The sequence below is a fragment of the Schistocerca piceifrons genome, chromosome 2, assembly GCF_021461385.2.
Source record: "Schistocerca piceifrons isolate TAMUIC-IGC-003096 chromosome 2, iqSchPice1.1, whole genome shotgun sequence".
Classification (NCBI taxonomy): domain Eukaryota; kingdom Metazoa; phylum Arthropoda; class Insecta; order Orthoptera; family Acrididae; genus Schistocerca; species Schistocerca piceifrons.
Genome location: NC_060139.1, coordinates 190,185,497 through 190,210,133, shown reverse-complemented (window position 1 = coordinate 190,210,133; position 24,637 = coordinate 190,185,497). Strand labels below are relative to the sequence as shown.

Sequence of the window (24,637 nt, the reverse complement as noted above, 5' to 3'; positions counted from 1 at the left end):
GGACGACTGCTGCACACTATAAAATCTGATTATTTTGTGGCTGTGTGTACATACCTACACTGCTGCTTGGTAGGCAGATATTTAGCCCATAATTTACAGGCACCTCTTTTTTGGACTGTTTTCCTTCTAGAGAAATTAGTACTAATATCAAAATTAAATCTTAACACACTAATCAAATGTGGAAATACCTAAATAAAAATGACAGCCACAGATTTATTTCAATAATCCTCTATAATCCAGGAATTAACTGTCTTGTGAACAAACCAACCCCCTTCCCTCCCCAAACACAAAAAAATTTGCCCTATCTTTGCATAAAATAGAGCTTTGCTACCTTCATAACCTTTGTATTTGGCTAACAGGAGTGGATGGTATAATGTGTTCTGCTTATTACACATTCTAATCCCAAGGAACTATTTTGTCTGTTCTTCAAATTTTCCACTTTGAAAATTAAATACTGGTTGTTAAAACGGGTATTTTAAAATGCAGCTTGGTGTCACGGCTTTCTCATTTTTGTTTATCCAGCAAAATGGCAGTAATCATATATACGCAAGTATGGCCAAATGGTATAAAAGAAACACAGTAGAAACTGCTGTTTACAAAATAGATTCAGAAAACAGATGGCACAGAAATAACTTCCAACACTGGTCCTCTACTTTCGTAACAACTAAAGAAAGTTTCAAAATTAGAGAAGCCTAAAGCAAGTGTGTACCAAAAATATCAGTTTTTCGGTGTGCATTTTTTCACCAGACTAATCATTTCCAAGAGATGCCAATGAAAGTCCACAAAAGAGAAATATTTTGTAACACTGTGTTTCAAATATGTTTCCTGTTACGAAAAGATTGCTGCCTCTCCTTGTACAATAGTTTTCTATACAAGTTACTTGTCATACTGACCAGTCATTTTCTAATATGTTACTAAAATTGTTATTTGCACGAGGTTTAATTATGATACTGGTGTCACATCAAAAATATTGTGAAGCATGCGAGTATCAGCTTGTGTTTTGCAAACGAATGTTTGCACAAATTATCACATCACCTGTTAGTGTGCAGTCACATTTTAACAAATCCATGCAAGTTACGCCACTCATGTGCATGATGCTCAAATATATATAAGGTCAGAATGGCTATTATCATACATCAGCCCATATTTGTTACTCCACTGCATGGCTCACTTGCGAACACTAATAAGCACAGCAGATGCAGAAAAAGAAGAGATATGAAGGAAATAAAAATCAAAGGAAGTGCAAGCAAAAACCATAGTGATAATTTAAACTGTTTGAGAAGCTGTGCAAGAGGTAATCATACGGTATACTTCAAAACAATGTTAAATGAGAAATGGAAAACAATAAATAACAAAAATTGCAGAGGGAGTGAAGATCAATAACTTCCAACAGATCACATCAATTTTCCATATATGAAATGGTATTGCCACATCGATGGATAGATTAAGACAACATGTGAATTTCCAAAAGCAAAGCAAGCATTCAGTGAGCAGGATACATCAACTGTGCCCTTCTAATAAGAATTTCACAATTTATTTCCTATAATCTCTTTGCCTACTTACAAATTATCTATGAACCAGAATTACTCTCCTAAAAGGTCACATTACAGTAACATGGCAATTCAAGGAACTTACAGGGTGAGTCTATTAGGAACAAATATGAAACATGCTTCAAAACACACATTCCCATTCTCATCAACATGTTCATTCTGGGTTTTGGTACACGATGACTAACAGGTTAGAACTGCCAAAGCAAAAAATAGTATTCTTAATCAAAATTCACATAGTATTTCAATAAAATAATACAAAGAAATGGAAACATAGGAATTCTCAAAGTCAGAAAACATTTTTGAATAGCATGTCAGCATTTACCACACTGGATACTGACTGTGACAAAGTGCAAAACTAGTGCTGTAGAGTATTATTAAAATATACCACATGAACGAAAATTTGACAGACGAAAGTACTGGGAATGTCCAATACAAAGTATAGTGAAGAAGTAGAAAAGATATTGCTTTGAGTAAAGGAAACATAAGTTTACAGTTTTCAGCATATTTTATAAACATTTATAACATTCTCAGCAGAGAAGACTCTGCCTTGCCAATTAATAAAATGATAAATTAAAACAAAATTATAAAAATATGAGTTCTTACATGAGGATAATTAATTATTTTTACAAAAGTAGTCAATAAAGTAGGAAAACTGAGTCAAAGACAGAAAAAAAAAAATCATTAAATAAATTCCTTCAAGGCAGGCAATACTTACAGCCTCTTGTATATAACAATAAAAACTGTAATGTGAAAAGTGTGGATGAGAATTATTTAAAATACTGTCAAAATTATTTAAACAGACTGTATTCTCAAGAAGAAAGGCCTAGGGCAAGGGGAGTCGATGTGATCAAGACACTGTGCAAATACAATAGATTTATTATGCATCATTATGCAATTTTAAAAAGATAACTCTTACGAGTCATAATAACTAATAATACAATACGCAACACAGCGTTCAGTTTACAATACAATCAATACATGGAAAGTTTGTAGAAAACAAAAGAATGTGTGTCCACTTAGAAGGACTACTCCTAAAACGCATCAGACAGGCAGGGAAATCAGCATTCCGCAAGACATCCCTCAGCCATGGGCGACTCTCCAGGTTGCTCAGAATGAACACAGCAGCAAACTCACGTATTATTTACCAGTCATATTTTGCTACTGGAGACGAATAGGTACAATCCTACAATGCTATGCAGATGGCCCCCTCCTTCCAGCATGGTTCAAAAGAGGCACATCAACATAATAGAGCCTCTGTAATTGCAACAGCACAGTATGATCTCGTTACAGCATCTCTTAACAAGTCCGTCACTCCTACTTCACCAGAAGAGTCGACTGTGGAAAAATGCAGTGGAAAGGAAAGGTGGAGACCTAACAGGAATTCCTAGTCCACACACTTCCAATACCAAATATTCACACAGAAGGAACAGGAGAAAAATAATCAGGAACACCATGCAGTAACGAGATTTTACTGTACCACCAGGGACACGCACAGTATTTATTTATATATGTATATATAATATGGTATGTATGTATGTAATGTATGTGACTGGATGAGGTGAAGTGCAACAGCAGCAATAGCAGCAACCTAGAGGAAGTAATCTGGTGTCCGCCGTGTGACATGAGGCTCTCCACGTCTCGGAGCTGGGTCAAACTGCAGGCTGCAAGAAAAGCAAGTGTTACACGGTACTATTCATTTCGCAAACTGTTTTTAAATCAGGTATTTACACATACTATTTATACAATATATGAAAAAAATTTCTTAAACAGCCGAGGTATGTAATGTGTTGTGTAATAAAAAATTTGTTCTCCTGCAGCATCCATCTTTATAAAGAGACACAAGATGATGCAGTTTTTTTAACAAAGAAAGAAAAAACGCAAACAATTTGAATAAAGCCTTTATGGAAACTTGGAGCTGCAAGCTTTTGTTTAACAATCAGTTCATTAAACTGAACAACATGAAGGGTGATTTCATCGTGCCTGCCACATGACAAAAAATAAATAAATAAAAATAAAAACCTAATAAGGATTCAAATTTGGAGTAAAGCTGCTTACCTCAAAGTCACTTTCCTCTCTAAAAAGAGCAAATCCAGCTATGGACGAAAAATTTGACAATTACCACAAAATTTATTTTCTGCGCAGTTCCTATCTCAGCTTCAACTAAGTTGCAACTCTTATTCGGACTTACGCTAATCATGTTTTTACTTTAAGCCTCCCAGGTTTATACCACACAGATCTCTACAATCAAGATTTATTTCAGGTGGGATCAGCATTACACGCTGAACAAGCAACACATTTACTGATTATAGTTTGTAATGATTTGCATCAAGGTATTTAAAGTATCAGTATGTTTTCTGAGTATTGTGTAAGAAATGAAAGAGTCTGGTTTCCAGTCCTAGCCTAGTACAGCCAATCTTGCAGGAAGCTTCATCATTAAATTTCTTTTTTGGGAGTTATTCTTTATGAACAGATCTTATTTAAGAAAAGCTAACCTCCAGTATGTAGCCATGACCTCTGCTCATTCTTAATTTCATAACTGCAGCAATTTGCAAAACAATTGTAGTGTTGAAATAAAATGAATAATCACTCTGCACTGTAAAGAGCACAGTATCTTCTCCTGCACACTACCATTTCACCAGAGTCATTCCATGACAAATCAACACACCTATTTTACCTCACCCTCCTAGATTTTGTTGAACATTGGTATACTTACAGTGGGCACTGAGACTAAGAAAAATACCAAATTTCAATTTTTTATCTCAAACTTTTCAAAAACCAGCCAAAAATGTGTGAAAGGACTTTTTAAATTGTCCTAGGAGCTGCCCTAATTGAGCTAGAGAACTGGGAAAGTTGTCATTTTACATGCTCTTTCCAGGGATATACAACAAAACATACCTTCTAATTAATAACCTTTTTCAAAATACTAATTCATATTTTGATTTAATTTTAATTTTTTTACAAAAGTAAATAACTGAATTTTCAAAATATTTCCATAACTACTTCACACTATTGTAAATCACATGGCTAAATATAAATCTGGGATGATTATGAGTTCATTGTTAAAAAAAACAGCCCTAGTTTGATCAAATTTACCTTTAACAAACAGGAATTTCTTTAAAATATACTGAAAGGTAAATAAAAAAAAGTATTAGAAATATCAAAACATCACCTTATTAAACCAAAACTAATCAGCATATTTTATAATTAAATTGACTGCTTATTTTAATTTCATACAACTTCACTAACAGTATATTAACAGATAACAAAAACAAGAAATTGAGCATTTAACTTAAAACTGAAATAAAGTATGAATAAGTACAAGTATTTACATACTAGTTCTGGTCCATGATGTTTGAAATGGAACTAGTAAACAAATTAAATATGTAATGCTTGTTTTTGAGTAACGGGTATCAGTACATAGTTAAATTTAACACAATAGGTACTAACAATAATTTTGAAACAACTTTCTATAAAATATACATTAACACTAACCTGAGACAAAAATTAAGTTTCGAGTTGAAAGTAGTTTCCCAATAAATTGTCTTGGAACTTCACATATTACATTTTAATAAAGCTGACTGGGTTTGGTTTACATCACTTTCATTAAGAATGTATGTTCTCCCTGTCAGAGTAAATGGATTCACTTTTGTGAGAACATCCACAACTGACACCCACAGGACATCTGCATGTGCAGGATAAGAGAATGACTTAGCTGGGCCACATGGATGAAGAAAAGTTATTTTCATTTCATCAAGTTCTTCGTTTTTTTTTCTACAATGTACCCAAGCCACCAGTTTCTGCCATATACAGTGGTGACATAGCCTGATACATCTTGTAACTTCAGTTTGTCTGGTGATGTAGTTACTTCCCTCTCCCAACTCTGCATATCACCTGAGAAGTATTTGACTATTAATTTTGATGTAGTGTTGGGAATGAAAGCGTGAAACTGCTGTGTTCCTTGGATTGTCAATGTCTCTTCAAGTCGGCTTTTTAAGAATATTTCTGAAGCAGCATAGTCTTCTTGAGTGGAATATGCAAAATCAACATTTGTTATATTATCTACTGCCCACTCAAATAGATCTCGTGCGGTTTGGATCTGATTTTGGTATGGCCTTTGCAAACTTGCATGAGCTGCGTCTCTTTACTGAACCCCCTACTCCATCACAAGGCCCTTTCCCATGTGCTGTGGCTGAAAAGTGCCACTCAGCTTTTATGTTGAAGTCTTCCTCATGAAGGCAAAGGTTCAGAAAGTTTTTCTTATTTTTATACTGAGCGGAAGAACCATCAGAATAATAGTATATATTTTATGGATCTTTTGAAATTTATTTGTTAGATATGAAATTAGCTTCTTTTGAGAGGTGTAAACTGCAGTTGTATTGTGCTCCAGGCAATCAAACAATGACAAAGCTCATATACTCAATTTTGTCTTTCTGTTTGTAATATATAACAAAAGGATGAATGGTAATCTGTTGTCTTGTCCAGTGGAAACTGAGCTTCATCCTGTAGAACTATACTATAATTTTCTGAAAAATCACATATGACAACAAATTCAGATTCCATAAGGTTTTCTCTTGTGGAGTTAAGGAATGTTCGTTGTTGCTTGGCAATGAAGTCATGCCGAGTCAAAGTCGACATCTTACTACAAAATAAATCTATGAATTCTTCAGAAGTTTTCTGAACAATTTCCAGATTACATCGGTCAACTGATATCCACTGTCGGAACTGAACTTGTTCAATTAAGTTTTCATGGAAAGTGTCTTAAAATTTTACGTATGACAGTTTCTCCTGGGCAGTATTCACAGTTTCCCATGTTGCAATCAACTGATGATGGGTTGCAAAGCATTTTTGCAATGCACTGCTTATAACTGTTTAAGCTGCTGTTTGTTACTGTACTTAGTTTGGCATTTTCTATCATTAATTTTATGTTTTGGTGAGTTGTGCACACGCAGACAGTGTGTGTGCCACTCCAGCCAGCTAATACATAATGTTTTGGTCTCAACTCAGCAAATTTAGAGAAACCTATTTTTATGTTAGGAAACTTGTCTTTAAAATGTTTGTAAGTTGCTTTAAGGTTACACAAAATAAGTCTTTTTCATATATTTGTTTTATTTACACTTGTTTCTGTAATTTTCACACAATCTTTAATACCTGGCATTGCCCAGCTAACTTCATCATTTTTATAAAATGAATGTACAGTTTTGACAGTTTCTGTTGGTAAGCAATTCCCTGGTTTTGGGTTTGGACCTTCCATGAATCCTCTCTCTTTCAAAATTTTTTTTGGACTGCCGAACAATGTAATTAGGAGCATTAAATTCCCTCATTTTCCTGACACTCCACTTTTCAGGTAAACTTGTAAGAATCATAGTTTTTTTGCTCTACTTATAGAATTTTTAAAGTTTCTTTCAAGATTTTCAAGAACGGATATATCAGTATCTGACGAAGTTTCAGGAGCAACAAAAAGTTTACGTGTCGTTGACAAGATTTTCTTCGCTTTTGATTTGGCGTAATGCCTAGATGTTAGCTTTCTCTTGTCAATTGGGGACTCACCTAGTTCTTGAAGTGTTGTGTTAAATGTTTTAACAGCTACTGAAGTTGGAGGGAAGTCAGGGTCTTGGTCTCTGATGATTGTATCTGATCCAGAAGATTCTTCTTCAACACTTTCATCACTGATGGTTACATTTTTCCTACATTTATCACAAATCTTGGCACCACTTGGTATTTGAGGAAATAATTTGGGCATCCATGTTGTGACATTTCTCAGTTTTTCTCTAATAAAATGATTTGACTTCAACGGATTACAACACTGCACTCTTACAGCACTGCACTTTTTACTTGGTTCCATATTTATACAAAAACCACTTACAAACTGTTCAATGAATAGATTTACTTGAAAATGAACTATTAAATATAATAGATTCAGACTGGTCAACACAGAGGTAACAATTGATTTGCACTAAAGCCACAGTGCACAATAATACTGTAGGCACACAAAGCCTTAGAAGGTAACAATGCAGACTAAATCATCTCAACAATGGGTCCAGTCTCTGAATTATTGTACAGACATCAAACCCTATGTATACTGTCATCTACTGAAGAACTGCCTTAAATGTCAGTTTGGTCAAACTAGGGCCGTTAGTGAAAAAACAAGAGTCCGGAATATTTTTTTTTTTTAACAATGAACCCATCATCATCCCACATTTATATTCTGCCATGTGATTTACAACAGTATGAAGTAGTTACGGAAATATTTTGAATATTTTCAATTATGTACTCTTTGTAAAAAAATTAAATCAAACTAACAATTACCATTTTGAAAAAGGTTATTAATTAGAAGCTATGTTTTTTTGTCTATCACTTTGCAAGAGCATGAAAAATGCTGCAAAATGACGCCTTTCCCAGTTCTCTAGCTCAATTAGGGCAGCTCCTAGCGCAATTTAAAAAAGTCCGTTCACACATTTTTGGTCAGCTTTTGAAAAGCTACATGACCATATTTCAGGAATGGCTGGAGGTAAAAAAATTGAAATTTGGTATTTTTTTTAGTTTCAGCACCCATTATAAGTATACCAACTTTCAGCAGAATCTAAGACGGTGAGGTAAAATTTTTATTTAAAGTGTGTTGATTTGACATGGAATGACTCACCATTAAAAAAAAAGGTCCATTCAAAAAGTCTTTAATACAGCAGGGAGAGGGGGGGGTTGGGGGGGGGGGGGCGAGAGGGCGAGAGAGAGAGAGAGAGAGAGAGAGAGAGAGAGAGAGAGAGAGAGAGAGAAGCCGATCGTTTCTTCTTAAAACACGAATAACTGCCCTAATAAATCACTCACCAACTCAGAGAAAAATTCTAATGTTTTGTTAGTTTTCTTGTAATCACGAGAAGTATAATATGACAACATACTGAACCAGTTTTTAACCAGTGTACTCACTGTATACCAAGGTGCAAAATTTACTTGCAGACATCTATGTAAAAGGTAGCCAGACAATCATTTGGACACATTACCAGAGGCAATTGGAAGGCTCAAGTATCATTCAATTTACACCTCAGGTATAGGAGATGAAACCAAGCAAATATTAACAAATATATTTACTCGAATCTAAGCCGCACGTTTTTCCCCAGTTTTTGTAATCCAAAAAACCGCCTGCAGCTTAGAATCGAGTGCAAAGTAAGCGGAAGTTCTGAAAAATGTTGGTAGGTGCCGCCACAACTAACTTCTGCTGTCGAATATATGTAGCTCTAAAAAAAAAAAAAAAAAAAAAAAAAAAAAAAAAAAAAAAAAAAAAAAAAAAAAAAATGCCAACTATATGTTCTGCAGTTTTTTCTACCTGTGAGAAGAGATGGTTGCTAATAGGAACTTTTATGAATTGTGAATCACATGCAGTATTCTCTTCACCGTAAGAATAATACGAATATAAACATTTTGCCCTGTATTTTTTTTGTTTGCTGCCATCTCATTTAAATCCCGTCTGCATAATAAACTACGAAACTAGAGTGAGACAACAGCAAACGTGGAAGAATATACATATCATGCCATGTTTGTATTCGTATTATTCTTATGCCTAATAGTGATAGAGTCAGAAATGAAGCACGGCAATTGACTAGATTTTTAAACCTACGACGACTAATTTGTGTGCAGAATGTAATGTAGTAAAGAGGTCTCCAGAATTCTGGAAACATCCCCCAGGCTGTGGCTAAGCCATGTCTCTGCTATATCCTTTCTTTCAGGAGTGCTAGTTCTGCAAGTTTCGCAGGAGAACTTCTGTAAAGTTTGGAAGGTAGGAGACGAGATACTGGCAGAAGTAAAGCTGTGAGTACCGGGCGTGAGTCGTGCTTTGGTAGCTCAGTTGGTAGAGCACTTGCCCGCGAAAGGCAAAGGTCCCGAGTTCGAGTCTCTGTCGGGCACACAGTTTTAATCTGCCAGGAAGCTTTAGTAAAGAGGTGTCTGCAAAGATTTTCAAACAGAGAAAAATTTTTCCCTACATTCTCATTCAGAACAGCTATCATACGGAGTTTTTATTATTTGGTTCTTGTTGATCATTATCAAAGAAAGCAGCGGTGTAAGTAACAACAAATAGCAGTCTCTTGCCATTGTTTCACTAATGAGACGATACCTCTCTCCTTTTTTAAATTGTAAGCGGCGGTAGCGCGCACAAAAGCAAGCCATGCCGCGAGTGCCGACAGGTCGTAAACACTCATTATCAGAATGCAACAAACAATGCACGACAGTACAGTAATGCATTTTCAGCTAAGAGTGACGTAAACACCTATAACAAAGAAAACGGCACTTATCAGATCAAAGAAAAAAAAGCAATCAATTCAAACCAGACGAAGCACGTAAAAAAGGAAGGGTACCCGTATAAACATGGACGGAGCGCCTGACGCATAGCAATGGCTACCTCGTAAAGCTTAACTGCTAAGCATACGACTTGAACCAAACTAGCCGTATCGTCATTCATTCGACCTAAATTGTGTCTCATATCACAATGGACCAAATTTGTTCCGATTTGGAGGTGCGGCCTAAAACTTTTCTCTCCCCTTTAATTTCGAGCCTCAAATTTCAGGTACGGCTTAGATTCGAGAAATTTTTTTTCCCTTGACTTCAAGTCTCATTTTTCAGGTGCGGCTTAGATTCGAGTAAGTAGATACAGTAAGGGCAGAAACTTATAGTCACTTTGTCGAACAAGAATTGCAATGGTTGCAGCACAACCATGCTGCAGTCTGTTGCAAATGCCAGTTCCCAAGACTTTCTCAATACTGTTTCACAGTAAAGAATTCTCATTGGAAGTTTGGAAATGCTCCGAACTCTTGGAGCATTTCTGAACAGCAAATGTCTTCCTTTAATTTGACCAGGTGGGGATACCAGACACTCAAGAATGGGTCATTCAAGTGTACTGCTCTTTTGCAGATGAGCTACACTTTCCCAAAGTTCTCCAAATAAATCAAAGTCGAAAATTCACCTTCCCACATCTTACGTGCTTGTTTCATTTTCTGTCGTTTTCCAACATTACAACTAGATATTTCACAATGTCTGTTGTCAAACAGCCCATCATCAACTCTGCGCTCAAGCATACACGAGTATCTTTTTTTTTATACTTACCTGGATTATCTTACATATTTCCACATTAGATCAAGCAGCTACTCATCATAACAAACAGAAATTCTTTTCAAGCCGTCCTGTATCCTCCAACAGTCACTTGACAATGACAGTTTGCCACATACTACAGTGTCCTTAGTAAACAGTAGCAGAAAGCTACTCATCCTATCTGACAGATCCTTCAGGTATACAAACTGGAGCAGTCCTATAACACATCCCTGTAGGAATTCTGATATTTTCTTTGCCTGTGATGACCACTTGCCATTTAGGACAATGTGTTGTGTTCAACGTCTTAAGTCGCTCACAATCTGAAAACCTATTCCATATGCTTCGGACCTTCATTAACAGCCTGCACTTTGGAACTATGTCAAATGCTTTCCATAACTCTAGAAATACAGAATCTGCCTGCTGCAATGGTTGCCATCTTATGAGGAAACAGCAAGCAGAGTTTCACATGTGTGACATTTTTGAAATCCATGCTGATCCATGGACAGAAGCTTTTCTCTCTATAGGTGTACCATGATATTTTATTCAGTACTAAATACAAAGACACACTGTTTGTGACAGGGAACTGGTCTTTTTGAAGCATTACGGTTCCTCAAAACTTACGATATATCTAAAGGAAATAAATTTTATGTTCTGTAGGAGTGACCTCTTTTCAGAACATGTAAGGAGGTGCATTTGAGAGCCAACAGTAGTATTATTATTTACTGTAATTAAAGTTACCTTTGAGAACTATCATGTATATACTACAGGTCACATTTATGAAAGCATCAAATCACTGAAAAACAGTCAATTTCATGTGGAAGTAATAAATGAAAATAGTGTGACCTGTTTATGTAAAATAAGAATCAAGCTGGCTACCTGGAGTTCGAAACCTATTCTTCTCAAAGTCCAGACTCCTCATGATTGTATCACCACAAGCATCAGGCAGGCAGCACGCAACATTGTTTCATTAACATAATTACTACAGTATGTTGCATACAATGCATTCCACAAATATTCAAAAATGTATATTGGAAACATGTGCAGGACACCCAGTTTGGCAAAAGAAAGTGAAGAGTTTTGTAAATGTCAGAACTTTTATACTCTCAAATGCAAGACTGATTAGCTTATATGTAAATCTTCCACCCTGCTCTTTAATCTGTGCCCACTATTACTTTTCTAATTCTAGTACCATTTTGTTTGAGAGACGTATCACTCATTATGTGGGGACTCTTTTTGTAGCCCTGAGTGAATCCTACTTCAACACACCAGTCTCTTCAGACAATTACATTTAAGCCAACAAAGGTATAAAGCATAGTCGCTAATTTTAAGATTATAAAACAATATACCATTTTTTCAGAATAAAATAAATTCACTGTGTAGCAGTGATATACTTACAACGAGTACTTCAGAGCATCATCCAGTTCCATTATAGCCGCTTGATTCCCACAACGGTAACAGTAATTTGGAGCAGAGAAGATTGTAACAACATTGCGATCGTGACACCTAAAACACACAACTTTGATTCAGAAAGTATGTTTTTATTTCATTAAACTTAATTTATAATCATCAAATACCATACTCAAATTTGAAAAGTCCTATGCAGTAATCATCATCTCTTTCACACCCTCCAACCTATTAAATACTGTAGATGCGCATTTCTTCATCTCTGTATTTTGATCACAGCGAGTCTGACAGCTCTGGCATTTTCATCAGCCCACAATGCAGACAACTGCTACAATATTGCACAGTATCCTGTATCAACAGTCCCCTCTGACCATCATGCCAATTTAAAACTTTATCACCCACAGTTCATCTAGTATAGTCCATTTTGCATACAATTTTAAGATTTTTATAAATTATGGAAATGCTGTATTCAATTAATTCTACACATAGTCAAGTTTTTGCAACACACAACTGGTATTACAATCTCCACCAACACAAATTTTCCTACCAGTTATAGCCTTCCATTACAAGTTGATGTGCACGAGACACCAGTGTCAGGCCATTTGAGTGATTGAATGTCTCCGAAATATCCTGTCCGAAGGTGTAACCGGCTCCACGAGGTGATATGCCCCAACCACCTCTGTCATCCGGATCAGACCAAAGCAAGTCGCACATTGGACCCTGTTAAATCATAAAGGAATGACATATCACCAAACTGTCAAACATGTAACAAGAAATGAATCCTAAATTTTTGATGTTGCAAAGTGAAGAGAAAATTTCATATATGCAACAAGTACATTGTAGTTGAAACATGGATGGTCTACTAAACATGTTGCATAAAAAAAGGGGGAAAGGATATTATACTCTTCACAGCAAGATGGTCACTGTGTTCAATTTTCATTTAACCTGATACTAGAAGTGGGAACATACAATCTGCCTATGCTGTTTTACATCATTGTCAACTTTCATACAATTACCTTCGTGTCCAATATTAAGTAGCTTTTGTAACATTTATTTCCATATTACAAAATTAAACAACCCTTCAAAATGATACATGGTATCAGCCTACACTGGCCACCACCAGGAACAAAATGAAAGATGCCATAACCATTTGTTCCTTTCCTTTTTTGAGTCTGATGGTGGCCAGTGTAGAGGGTTATTTGTTAACATTTTCAACCGAAAACAAAGTCAGCGATCACATCCCATGACAAAATATTCTTTTCGGTGACTTATATTCAGCAATGTTTACTACTACTACTACTACTACTACTACTACAACAAACACTGCCACAACAGCCACCACCGCCCAAACTGCCGCAACTGAGATATGTAATTTAGAACCAATACACCCCAATACTGAGATTCAATTTCATATTACAAACTTCTATTCAAAAGGTTATATACACCTACGAACAACAGTTCAGGTTATCTCAAATGATGGATAAGCAACGATACTCTTGAGTTACAGCCTTTTTCTGCACCACGTTTTTCCTTCACTCATTAGATAGTAATTAGGTAATTTCTATATCCAAGTTAATATCACTTACCTCATGTGGAACTTCCTGAAGGCGGTCAAGCGCCCGTATATGATCAAGCGTATCAATTGATGGTGAAAGGCCACCATGCAGACAAAAAATCTGCCCATCAACAAGGGCTGTCAAAGGCAGGTAATCAAACAAATCCGTGAAGAATTTCCACACATTAGCATTACCATACTTGCGCAAACACTCATCATAAAAGCCATAAACTTGTGTGATTTGCCGTGATTCATGATTGCCACGAAGAATAGTTATTCTTTCTCGATAACGAACCTGCAAGGGAGATACAGTCATATGCATCACTCGATTCTATGGGATGATTGTTTAATGTTCTAACCACTATGCAGCTCTTAAAATGTAATACTGTTATATTTAAGTATCCTTAAATGAACGAGACATCTTTTTCAAGATCTTTTTACACACAGTTTTGGATAAAAAATCAATTCAATAATTTACATCTCACATGTTTCTGTGAACAATCATTAATAAAGGCACTTGCTCGTAAAGCTGGCAAATTTTTAAACTACAATAACAATGCAAAAATATACTATAAATTTAACTTGCTCCTTTTCTACAAAGATATGTAGTTCCTGTGATTTCAACGGTTTTGTTATTCATTACACACTTGTAAAATTAATGTTTATTACTCTCAACCCAAGTAATCCCTTTAGTATGCAACCGCACCTCCAGCCACTTAATCTATTGTGCACTGTAAACTACCATTTCTTCACAGCTTTATCTATACTACTATATACAGATACAGATGATATATTTTTTTGAAGAACAATGTACAAATTTTAAAATGACAAGAGATAAAATGCTGTGCTGTGAAAATGTGTGGTTTCATTTTCTACCTCGCAGTCAGTTTTAACAGAAAATAGAGAAGTCATACTTATGGCTTAGTGGCTTACGATTAGAATACTACTATGGAATCTGTATTGTCTATAACTTTGTAATCCTACCCATTCGCAGATTAAAACTAAGCAGGATACTGTCACTAAAGCTAGTATCGTAGCAGATCCAGCAGCTGGAGAGGCCTCTCTCATCCCCCCGTGTACCAATGATCCCAGCCGATTTAACCATTAATTTTAAGCAACTTCAATTCACAATCAAGGTTTTGTTTGCAATTCTAATAAACAAGGCTCCAGGTCAGAGAGAGGGGAAGAGGAGATGAACAGAGAAGGGTCAGGTGCAGTGCAATACATCTCCTCGGAGAAGGAATTTAGTGCAAGGTCAGTTGTGAAGGGTATAGCATCGGCAGGTGTGTGTGTGTGTGTGTGTGTGTGTGTGTGTGTGTGTGTGTGTGTGTGTGTGTGTGTGTGTGTGCTATACTTTTCAGCATATTTATGTAATGTGTTGTGTGTTTGGTTTATCAGAAGTGTAATACAAAAAATTATTGTGTTCTAGTGATATCACTTTTTAGACAACTTTTTAAGTTAGTAATATCTTTATAGACAAGGTATATGTGGTTCTCTTTCCTATTCATGTACCGAGGTGGCTAAGCCAGTGAACCTACCGGACAGGGATTCTGGGGAAGCAGTGCTTGTGCACAGCCTGGCCATCCTGACTTGCATTGGCCATGGCTTTCTCAAGTTGCTAACTCGAATACTGGGATGGTTCTATTGATCACGCTGTCTTATCTTTGCCTAATTCTATTCTGCTTTGTTGTTTTACATATGTATTTGTTATTTATGTACTGTGTATAACATACCCAATACTGTCGTACTGAATGGTTCAATGACGAATAAGTAAGCCGTACCACTAGCCACATGAGACATGTTATACAGTGTTCTTCAATCCTTCCGATTAAAAATACCACACTACAGTGTATACATTAAGATAATTTTACATCGTTAACCAAAATTGGAACATTTACATTCAGGAAACATGTATTTGCAAAAGGGTGACTGAAATTAAGTTGTTTTGCAGTCAATGCCTACTTTTCAATGTTCAGTTCCTTTTCTTAGGGGGGGGAAACCAAAACCTTTTTGATTCTGGCGTGAAAAGCATAAAATGGGAACTGAAAATTTGCACAGAAATAGACCAAAGTAATTAAGATAAATTGTGGCTACTGATTACTGGGCCTACAAGTGGGAAAACAACATTCAAAAACAGATCTATGACTACAGTCCTCCTTTCAATCATTAAGTGGTCATGGACTGACCAGTATGAAGTCCAAAGTGTAGGTTTGGTTGTAAGATGATAAAGTTATCATGAGTTAGTAAAGGCAATGAAAGTGACTGCACAACAAGGTTTCTGGTAACACACTGCACTGCAGTGTAGCCTAATGTCTGCACCATATTTGATGCACTTTTCTTTATAAAAACTGCAAGATAAATTACAAAAAGCCTAAATCAGAACAGACAAGTCTACAATGCGCACCAAGGTAGGCATACAACACACTCTCGTACCATCAATGGTTGGCCTAATGGAAGCACATTTGCACTATATTAAACAAAAGAACACTGTTCGCAATGTGTAACTAAACTTCACAGACAACTAAAATGTGTACGAAAAATTAGATGTACAATCCATTGATGGCAATCATAAAACAGACATTTTTGCTGAAAACATGTGGCAATAATTTTACAGCTTATGACTATGGTTCGCATAAATACCACTTTCATTGTAATCTGTTGGAGTGCTTTGATACACTAAGCATCTGAATTAATTTTTTTTGTTTATTACAGGCTCTTAGTAATTATGTCCTATTTTATATTTTTGTAACAATTGCTATGTGTGGTAGGGTGATATCACTATTTTATTTTCAACATAACATTAGTAATTGTGCACAGAAATTAAAAAAAAAAAATTTACACGTACCTTCAAAGCAACTAAAAGTGTCACTGTCTCCACGGAGTAATAGCCACGATCAACATAATCTCCCATGAAAAGATAATTTGTGTCTGGAGAGCGGCCACCTATTCGAAACAGTTCCATCAAGTCGTGGAACTGTCCATGGACATCGCCACAAACAGTCACTGGGCATTTCACTTCTTGAACATTGGACTCTGTTGTCAATATTTCTTTCGCCTAAAATTACAGTTGAAGATCACACCATAATACATTTTCTACGTTACGGGCTCAAAACAGTAAACTCTACGAAAGTACTAAAAATTATAGCGCAGACACTAAATTCTTGACCATGAATTTCTAAACACTAGACTAAGATCCGAACACGTTAGCAACAAGATTTAAATGCAAGAACCGTTAACACAGTTTCTTAAAGATGTCACTGTAAGCAGTACCACAGCAAACTAATCAGTTACTAGTACCACACTAAACATAGGTCTAAATGTGAATGTTGCACGAACTAACGTTTTATCGGGCTTCATGTTTCGCATAGGCCTTTAACTCAATACAGCTACGAAATAACATTGATGTGTGAATGCATCTATTGATTTCTTAACGCAGGGGCATTTATGCTTAAATTCACTTACCTTTTCGCAGAGAGTTTTTACTTGACTTTCTGTCAGTTGTTTGCATTCATTTAATTGTTCTATCCATTGGTCCAATTCTTTCAACGATGCCTTATCTTCCATTGTGCAGGCCTACAGAAACGTAATCAATGTTACTACTTATAAACACTGAAAACAAACTACAAACACAGGTTAACAATACTACCAGCACTCAAAATGGCCGATGATTAGAACCTTGGGTGACGTCACTGTTTGAATGCTGACATTCGATTTTCGCGGAAATTGCTATAATATCGAATAAATAACGTAACTAAATAGCATGCATATGCTGGCTTACTTCGCGGAAGCGATCAACATCCGCTATTTACTGTTAGTAAGCGATCTTTCTTTCTAGTAGTCTTTTTACGAGCGTTTATTTCTTCGTCCGTCCCAGCAAAACTGAAACCAAAGATTATATAACAAAGTAATTCCATATATTAGCCTACAGTTACAAATAACTACCCGATAAGCGGTACTGCATTTACTCGAGGAATGTTAATACTTAATTTTGATTCACATTGTCATTACTCATATTTCTACAATATTCATGGACACCTTAATAAAATGAAACTGTTATTGGAATGTGAAATATCTGTGGTTGTATACTTTGCATGTCCCAGTTCCCCCCACTATTAGCTCCGCCAAGCGGCATCTGACGTTATTCGGCACACTGCAGAGGGAATTCTGAAAGGTGGTAGCGTACGTGTCGCGTGTTGTTTCTTTAATGGTACAGAGAAAACGCAAATGACTGAATCTCTTGTGCTTCGTGGGACTCTAAGAGGTCACAATGGCTGGGTTACGCAAGTTGCAACCAATACAAAATACCCTGATATGATTTTATCGTCATCTAGAGGTAATGTTAAATTTTAGGTCGTTTTATTACTGGCTTTAAATATGCTATTTAGAGCACCCCTGTTACAGGCGTCGCCTATTTTATTGTAGACAGAAGCGGTGTGGTAGTTCCGCAACAATCAGATTCAGTTATGGGAATGACCGACTTGCAGCTGTCTCGTTCTTTCAAACATTTAATATGCGCGCCGCAAACAAGCGCGACGGTGTTGTTTAAAGTGAATTTAATTCTCTTTTAGAAAATCAGCATGATAAAGATGATGAGAGGAGCCATATGGGACCCTTTCAGTAATGTCCTGAGTTTTCGGTGGCTCCAGTCGTTGTAACAAAAGAGAAGGAAACGTGCCTTCTATTTAAAATTAAGTTCTATTTTTGTAGGAAGTATTGTATTACAATAATAATTACCTCAGCGTTTGTTGCGCCCTTGTGTGATGCACCATATGATGCAGGCATATGGTAACTTGATGTTCTCGATCTCTTCATTTTCAGACAGGTCTTTGATTCTCTGGAAGTTGACACGCGACGATACAAATTTTGGTGTACCACAGAAGAGGCTACAAGGCCACAGCCACTTCGTAAGTGATATTGTAATTTCGACAGATGGACACTTCGCTCTTTCTGGTTCGTGGGACAAGACACTACGGCTGTGGGATTTGTCCAAAGGAATAAGCACTCGTCAATTTGTGGACCATACGAAGGTATTTATAAATGAATGTTGTTACTACGCAACGTACTTAGTTTCCGATGAACATTGCCCATTGTTGGGCGTATGTCTGATATCTACACGCAGTTAAGATTGTATGGAATCTCGCTGTTGAAATATTAGTCAATATCAACCCACCATGGGAAGAATGATTTTTTATTAGCTAACAGGAAATGTGTGTCTGACAGACACAGTAACAAATGTTGCTTTTTTGGAAAGAGTTACTTATGAGAACAATGAACAGACAGAACAACAATTCACAAAATACATGAATTGTGTGTAAAAAAAAAAATTGTCAGGGGTAAGCTTTAAATTCAGATATTTTAGTTAATCCATTACTCTCTTAACACTTTTCTGGAATGTTCCATGCATGCAGGTACATCACAGTTCACACACTTGTATGCAGGGTTCATGTTCTAGTAAAGGCAGAGACTGGACTTCCTCTTTGTACAGATCAGGAGATTTGTAGGCCTAATTACTTTGCTGATGTACTTTGATCCTGTTTCTGTACTGTTGCAGTTTAATGTGCATCTGTTTTACAATTAGTTCCAAGAGTTCATCAAACATCAAAACCAATTATCTTCAATCTTAGGATTATCACCTAAATTTACAGTATCCATTTTTATATCCTGTATTATGTTATCACAAAATATTCGTCTAGCTTTATTTGGTTCTTTTGATTCCCAATCAAATAAATTTTTCTCTTTGTAAACAAAAGAAACTGAAACATCGTTATCTACTTGGTCACCTGTGCAGGATACATGAACACCTGCAACAGTTGTTCATCAGAGGAAGTAGAAACTTTTGTATTGTGGGCAGCCACAGTTGTAGAACTGCATCTTAAAGAAAAAAAGCTGCTTCAGCTGTACAACAAATATTTATTTATGATCCAACTAGTTTTATGGCAATAGAGCACCATGTTCAGGGATACATTTTCATTTCAGAACCGTCTAACTGTTAATCAGTAGAATGATTAACACTTGGACTGATCTGAAATAAACATGTGTCCCTGAAGATGTGGCTCTAATGTCATGAAACTAGTTGGATCATATATACATCTTTATCATACAGCTGAAGCAGCCTTTCTCATGATGCATAAGTGAAAGACCTAGAGGTTGCTTTTTCAGGAGAAAAGAAAGGATCACAATCAGAATGGTCGGGAAATAAATACTCTGCATCCATTTACTCTTCATCAGCTTCTTCTGCATCATAGCAAGTTTCTCTTCAAAATTTGGATCATCCCTTACATTACTTCTTTTTCATGACATAGATGGAGCCCGCTACCCGTATAACAATTTTTTTTTTTTTTTTTTAAAAATGCGAGGTCTTTTAACTTAACAGAATGTCTAAAAGAAGAGGCAATTAGATGTGCCTGCTTCTACTCACCAGAAATAAAAGCTCACTTTTAGGATTATTTGTCTAATAGAAACACAACAAAACTTTTGTAACTGGAAAAATGTTTTTCACGGACATTGTAATATTTAAGGAAACAGTTATTACTTTACTTTTAACTGTCACCGTTAACAAAGACTAATACCACAATACTGGCAAAGGAATTGTCTGAAGCAACAGAGGCATTCCTGCCGACAGCACAGTGCTGTCAGTCCAACAAAGCAAAAACGCATGTGTGTCCCTCATGCACATAATTTCTTTTGGAGTTAAGAAAAGGGGGGGGGGGGGGGTGTTGAGACGTAGCTGCCTCAAGGTTCTATTATTAATATATTCCTTAGGTGAACAGATGCCTGTGGATAAATGTGATCAAGATGTTGGACTCCCATTGGCCTTTAAACTGATTTTCCGTTCACATATGTCTTTGTCTCACAGTAATATTTTGGAATATGTTAGTTTAATATGGTTTGTATGTAACTTAATGTGCCAGAACAAAGGCTTTGTTAAAGGAATCCACTTGCATCACTCTTTGTTCTAGACTTAATTCAGGTATTCTTGGTTGACAATGGGCCACTTTCAAGTAGTTTCATTCAACCTAATAGGCCACTAACAGCGATCTGATGGCTGCAGCTTATCGTTGATGTGTCTGTACAATTTCTTGTGCACATTCAAAATTCATACTGATAAATTGAATCTTATAATTACTCTTTCACCTTTGCAGTGATTTATTATTAAATATCTGTTCAGGAAGTGAAATATTCAGCTGCAATTTGTTTCACAATGATCTTCAGTCTGAAGACATCTCTGCATAAGTCTGTTCTTCGTAAGCCTGATATGTGTGTAACATCCTCTTATATCTGCTTAATGTATTAAAGTTAGGCTTTTCTCTATAATACTTACCTCCATTGCATAATTGATTAATCATTGCTGTTTCAGGATGCGTCCTATCAACTGCCCCTACTTTGTCATGCTGTACTGCAAATTTTTCCTCTTAATTAGATTCAGTGCCTTTTTAGTAGTTTAATGATCTACCCATCAGTATTCTTTGGCAACACCACATTTCAAAAACTTTCTCTCTTCTCTGGATTGACTGTCTGCTCTTAAATTTCATGTGTCTACAGTCACGACAAATATTTTCCAAAGAGTTGTTAAAATGTCATTGCAATGGTTCTTGTGCAGTAAATCTGTGTTGTGGAAGGAAAGGGGGAGGGGATATCAGCAAATTCATTATTAAAACCTCAGAGAAGACTGATTATCAGGATGTGAGTGGCTTTCCATATTGCTCACCTGCCTCATTTTTGTCTACTTATTTCAGTTATTACATTTGTAATGATCAAATGGACAGATTGTACAACTCTCTTTGCTAATGGTTTTAAGTCATATTCTAACTTCAGTTGTATGGATAAATAAAACTTTCAATAGCTCTAGGGAAGGCAGATATGACAAATGAGAGAACAAGAAGTTAACAATATGCGGGAATTTGTTATTCACAGCAGTCAGTGTACTTGCAACATCAATAATATCTGAATGAATTACAGTAGTTTTCTTTAGAAATGGGAGGTATCTTGGTGTAACAAAAATGCGTACTTACGCAGTTTAGGGGATACATGCGCTGATCGCGAGAAAAGTAACTGCATTTGAAGGAAATGCATATTTCTGATGATATAAGCACATATATGCACGGAATACCAAAAAAGTAATTTTTTCATATGGTTGCAAAAAAGAGAGAGATGAAGCTGGAGAAAGCTACAGGGAAATATGGCGAAATTTGGCGCTGCTCTGTTGGCAGGGACTGTAGAAAGAAATGTTCAATCAGGAAAATGTCCTTTTTTGCTGGCAGTCATTTAGACATTTCTAAAATTTTGCAACTGTCTTACATGTGGGCTTTCGAACTCAATAAACAAAAGTTTTTAATGAGGGAGCTCAAAATTGGCAGTGAGCACACTGTGGTCGAGTGGAGCCAATTTTGTAGGGATATCTGCCATCAATATTTCTTAATTGAGCCAATAGTTTTGGGCGGCCCTGTTGAAATAGATGAGAGCTGCTTCATGAGGAGAAAGGACCATTGAGGTCATACGGTGCGGGAGCAATGGTGGTTATGATGTTGAGACAAAGCAAAGCTTTATGGTTGCTGTGCCACGACGTGATGCACCCATTTGCTGTCAATTTTGCAACAGTATGTTTTGCCTGGAACCACAGTAGTTTCTGATTTGTGGCAAGCTTACAATACCATAGGTAACTTGGGCTACAATCATCTGACTGTTAATCATTCGCTTTATTGTGTCGATCCCTTTACAAGCGCAACCACAAATCACGTGGAGTCAGTCTGGCCAAAAGCTAAAGAAAAAAATTAAAGGCATTTCAGAACTCTGTGTGCTATGCTGAATAACTACCTGGCGGAATTTCTCTGGCGTCAACATTCTGGGACTCTCAGGGGGCTCTGCATTTAGTTGCTGGGTATGGGCTTGACGAACCCGGGGTCCCTGAGCTGGGGACTGGGAACTACCACCAGTCCTCAATACCGTAAGCTCTGAGCGTGTTTCAAAGACCACCAAAAGGCGTGACGGTGGAACGTTGTACGGTACAGAGCCCGGGGATCTTGGCTTAACTGCCTGGGTCGCGAGGATGGTAGAAACCTTTATGAAAAACCCTCAATCTCAAGGTGTGCTGCGCGCTGAGGAGACGCATGGCTGTTGAGGTTGAACAGTTGCTAGCGGGTGACCTTTGGGGAACCTGCCGCTTCCTGGTTGTATTAGTCTCACCCAGGCAAGCGGGGCTCTGTCTGTGTGGACATTCCTTTCCCTGGCTGCTCGTGGGACCACAATGAAAAGAAATACGAATAGTGTGCAAGCACGAGTCTCTAAGAAAGGAAAGTTCAGTGCTTTAACGTATGACCCCCCAATCGTTCCCTTCCCTGCCCAGACCAGTGGAGGATTGACAATCTAAATTACCTGGTGAGACGTATTCTCCTCTATTTCTGGTTTGCAGCCGAACAGATGGGGACTCATTTCTGACCACAAAGCCTCAGTTTTTTGTGGAAAATTTAGAGAAAAAGTTTGGAGAAGCTGAGGACATGCCTAAATTGAGGCCTGGAGCAGTCTTCATACAGACAGCATCCCCAGCAGTCACGGGCATTGCTTGCTTGTGACAAGCTCGGTAATTTCCTGGCAGATTAAAACTGTGTTTTAATCTGCCAGGAAGTTCCATATCAGCGCACACTCCACTGTAGAGCGAAAATTTCATTCTAGAAGCTCGGTGATGGTGCAGTCTCCATTACGCTTCATAGGAGCCTCAATATGGTTCAGGGACTTATTTTTCATTGTGATCTGTTGTTGCAGTCTGACGGTGAGCTCCGTGCAAATCTGGAATGCTGCAGTGTCCACTTTGTACAACGTGTCTTCACGGGACCTAAAGATAGTAGGGTTGCCGCCGGCGCTTTCATCTTATCTTTCGAGGGTGACACCCTGCCCGAGAAGGTCAAGGTGAGGATATATCGATGTGATGTTAAGCCTTATGTCCCTCCTCCCATGCACTGATTTAAGTACTGGACGTTTGGGCATATGTCATAGAGATACGATGCCAACTCACCTGTCGGGATTGTGGACGTGCCTCCCATCCCAACGTCCCATGTTCGCCGCCCCCTGTTTGTGTCAACTGCAGACAGAAACATTCACCTTGCTCGTCATACTGCACAGTTTATCAAAAAGAATGGAAGATTATGGAGTATAAGACCTTGGATAGGCTCACTTACACTGAGGCTAAATGCAAGTACGACCGACTTCACCCTGTGCGCATTTCATCGACATATGCTGCAGCAGCTTCGATGTCGCTGTCCCTGGCGATGAGCCCCCAAGCTCAGCTGCTTTTTGTGGTTTGTGGGCCCTCCAGCCCGGCCGTCTATTCCTGCTGCCGTGGTAGTTGGGAACACCCTCTTCCGTCCCCCCGGGGTGTCCACAACTCTTTTGTGGATACGTGCGTAGTGAGCACGGGACCCCGAGCTAATGTGGCCCTCCCTATCCCCAATCTTCGCCCCCCCCCCCCCCCTTCCCTTTCTCACCCTCTGGGAGTAAGGTTTGTGCCTACGTCCGGAGACGGACGCTCATAAATCTAACACATTCTTCACCTTCTCTGCTTGCATGCCTTCATCCTTCCTTTGTCCTTCTCTTTTCCTTACCTCTTCTCTTTACCCTTTTCTCCCCTGCAGCGTTTGAGACCTCTCTTCTTTCCTTTCCCTTTCTTTATTTTTCCCTTTCTCTTTCTTCCTCCCTGTGCATGTCTGAAGGCCGACCCACGCATTTTCATGCATAGCCGGTGACGGGGTAATGCATAATTCCCCGCCCCGGGTAGACAGATAGGACACGTACGTACCCCCTGGTAACGGCCAGGCCCAGGGAGGGGTGATTACCCAAGCTGATACCTTCCGAAAGTGCCGATTGGTCCCTCCATCCGTTTCTCAGGAGGGGTGACCCGAGATGTGAACAATCACCTAAGGCGGGAGTGCCCTCAGAGAGGGCCCCCACAAGGGAGGAGCGCGCCACCGGAGACGCCGGTAATCATGGGGGTTCTTCCGCAATGGTTTCCTCATCTTCCACTATGTCTGCTCACAAGCGTAAGTTTACTGAGTCTCAGCCA

At 37.7% G+C, this 24,637-nt stretch overlaps 2 protein-coding genes across 4 annotated transcripts in view; one reads left to right on the top strand and one right to left on the bottom strand.

Annotated features, from left to right (window-relative positions):
• Nucleotides 1-1,765: 1,765 nt before the first annotated feature.
• LOC124777913 (serine/threonine-protein phosphatase 2A catalytic subunit alpha isoform) lies at nt 1,766-17,470 on the bottom strand. Of its 3 annotated transcripts, none has more exons than XM_047253466.1 (7): nt 17,363-17,470; nt 17,047-17,157; nt 16,430-16,639; nt 13,616-13,879; nt 12,577-12,749; nt 12,021-12,128; nt 1,766-3,211 (listed from the first exon to the last, which is right to left on the bottom strand). In XM_047253466.1, exons 2-7 carry the CDS (start codon nt 17,146-17,148, stop codon nt 3,139-3,141), a joined length of 930 nt encoding a protein of 309 aa, XP_047109422.1. In that variant the 5' UTR covers nt 17,149-17,157; nt 17,363-17,470; the 3' UTR covers nt 1,766-3,138. The 3 variants fall into 3 exon arrangements, with proteins under 3 accessions (XP_047109422.1, XP_047109421.1, XP_047109423.1); XM_047253465.1 differs by having other exon boundaries at nt 17,231-17,460; XM_047253467.1 differs by having other exon boundaries at nt 17,260-17,460.
• A 271-nt stretch (nt 17,471-17,741) lies between these two features.
• Nucleotides 17,742-24,637, top strand: part of LOC124777912 (guanine nucleotide-binding protein subunit beta-2-like 1) — a 101,806-nt gene continuing 94,910 nt past the window's right edge. Inside the window, exons 1-2 of the mRNA XM_047253464.1 lie at nt 17,742-17,917; nt 18,403-18,611. Coding sequence (XP_047109420.1) covers nt 17,809-17,917; nt 18,403-18,611 — 318 coding nt within the window. The 5' untranslated portion in view covers nt 17,742-17,808. The remainder of the gene's footprint in view (nt 17,918-18,402; nt 18,612-24,637) is intronic.